At 50.0% G+C, this 1,019-nt stretch overlaps 1 protein-coding gene across 1 annotated transcript; it reads right to left on the bottom strand.

Moving 5' to 3' along the window:
- Positions 1 to 133: 133 nt before the first annotated feature.
- Pmar_PMAR002599 (hypothetical protein) lies at positions 134 to 706 on the bottom strand (the record flags this gene model as incomplete). Its single annotated transcript, XM_002772907.1, has 1 exon — positions 134 to 706. A coding segment is annotated over one exon (573 nt), but the record flags the coding sequence as incomplete, so codon positions are not given.
- Positions 707 to 1,019: the final 313 nt, after the last annotated feature.

The raw sequence follows: 1,019 nt of genomic DNA, 5'->3' as shown, positions 1-1,019 counted from the left end.
GTTCCTCCACTTTGAGTAAGTCGCCGAGGACCACACCATGGGAGCCGATCTCAATCCACTTCCCTGATCTCAGAACTTGCACCCTAGTCTCTAACTTCGCCAAGGTAGCGATCTTCTTCTGGCCCCTCCTTACGATGAACAAGGCCCGATAGATCCCCGCAATCAGAGTCATGCCGAGCCATATTATTCCAATATTCCACGTCGTATACACGATGTATGTCCAGGCCGCAATAGACTGTAGTATGTAGAGAACATCGCTGAACTCCGAAGCCAGACTCTCAATGATCCCGGGGACTCGCACTCTGATCGCGTTCGGACCCGTTTCCTCCAACTCGAGTGTGGCCTCCTCGTGACTTAAACCACCAGTCCTCAGCCGGTGATGCATCTCAGAAGCTGTCCATTCTCCCATGCCAACAGGACGGAACCGACCAACGTTAGTATCAAATACATATCTAACGCACATATACTCGTAGCACTTAACGCCGAGCATTTCATCGTATTCAACTTCAACGATCGTCTTGCGGGTGGCGCTCCTGAAGCGTGCACGTAGTCTGTCCCAAAGGGCCGATATGTGACGACTGAAGACCGGCACGTCCTCATCAGAAGCCATTCCTGGATCTATCATATCCTTAGAGTCCTCCGCGAGAGGTACCGCCTCCTCAATAACCACATTCGTAGCCTCACTAAGATGTGGCTCGGGCAACATGAACAGCGTAACGAGAGAGTGATAGAATTTAGATAGCACGGCAGCCAGTACGTGAAAAACGACCATTGAGTATATTGCTGGTATAACAACTCCGTTCCAGTCAGTTTGCCAGTCTGAGAGGAGTTCAGTGAAATACGAAAATGAGACGAATATGATGATGCAAAGGTATGCTAGCATAAGGAGAAGAAGCCAAGCATAGAGAACGACGGTTCCCATCATGGTTTTCTTGTAGCCGGTCTGGATGAAGAACCTCTCAGCTTCGTCGGGGCTCTCAAATGATAGACGACGGCAAGCCGACGACTTAGACTTGATG

This window comes from Perkinsus marinus (assembly GCF_000006405.1).
Source record: "Perkinsus marinus ATCC 50983 genomic scaffold scf_1104296960320, whole genome shotgun sequence".
Classification (NCBI taxonomy): domain Eukaryota; phylum Perkinsozoa; order Perkinsida; family Perkinsidae; genus Perkinsus; species Perkinsus marinus.
The sequence above is the reverse complement of the archived record's forward strand: the minus strand, read 5'-3'. Positions and strand labels throughout refer to the sequence as shown.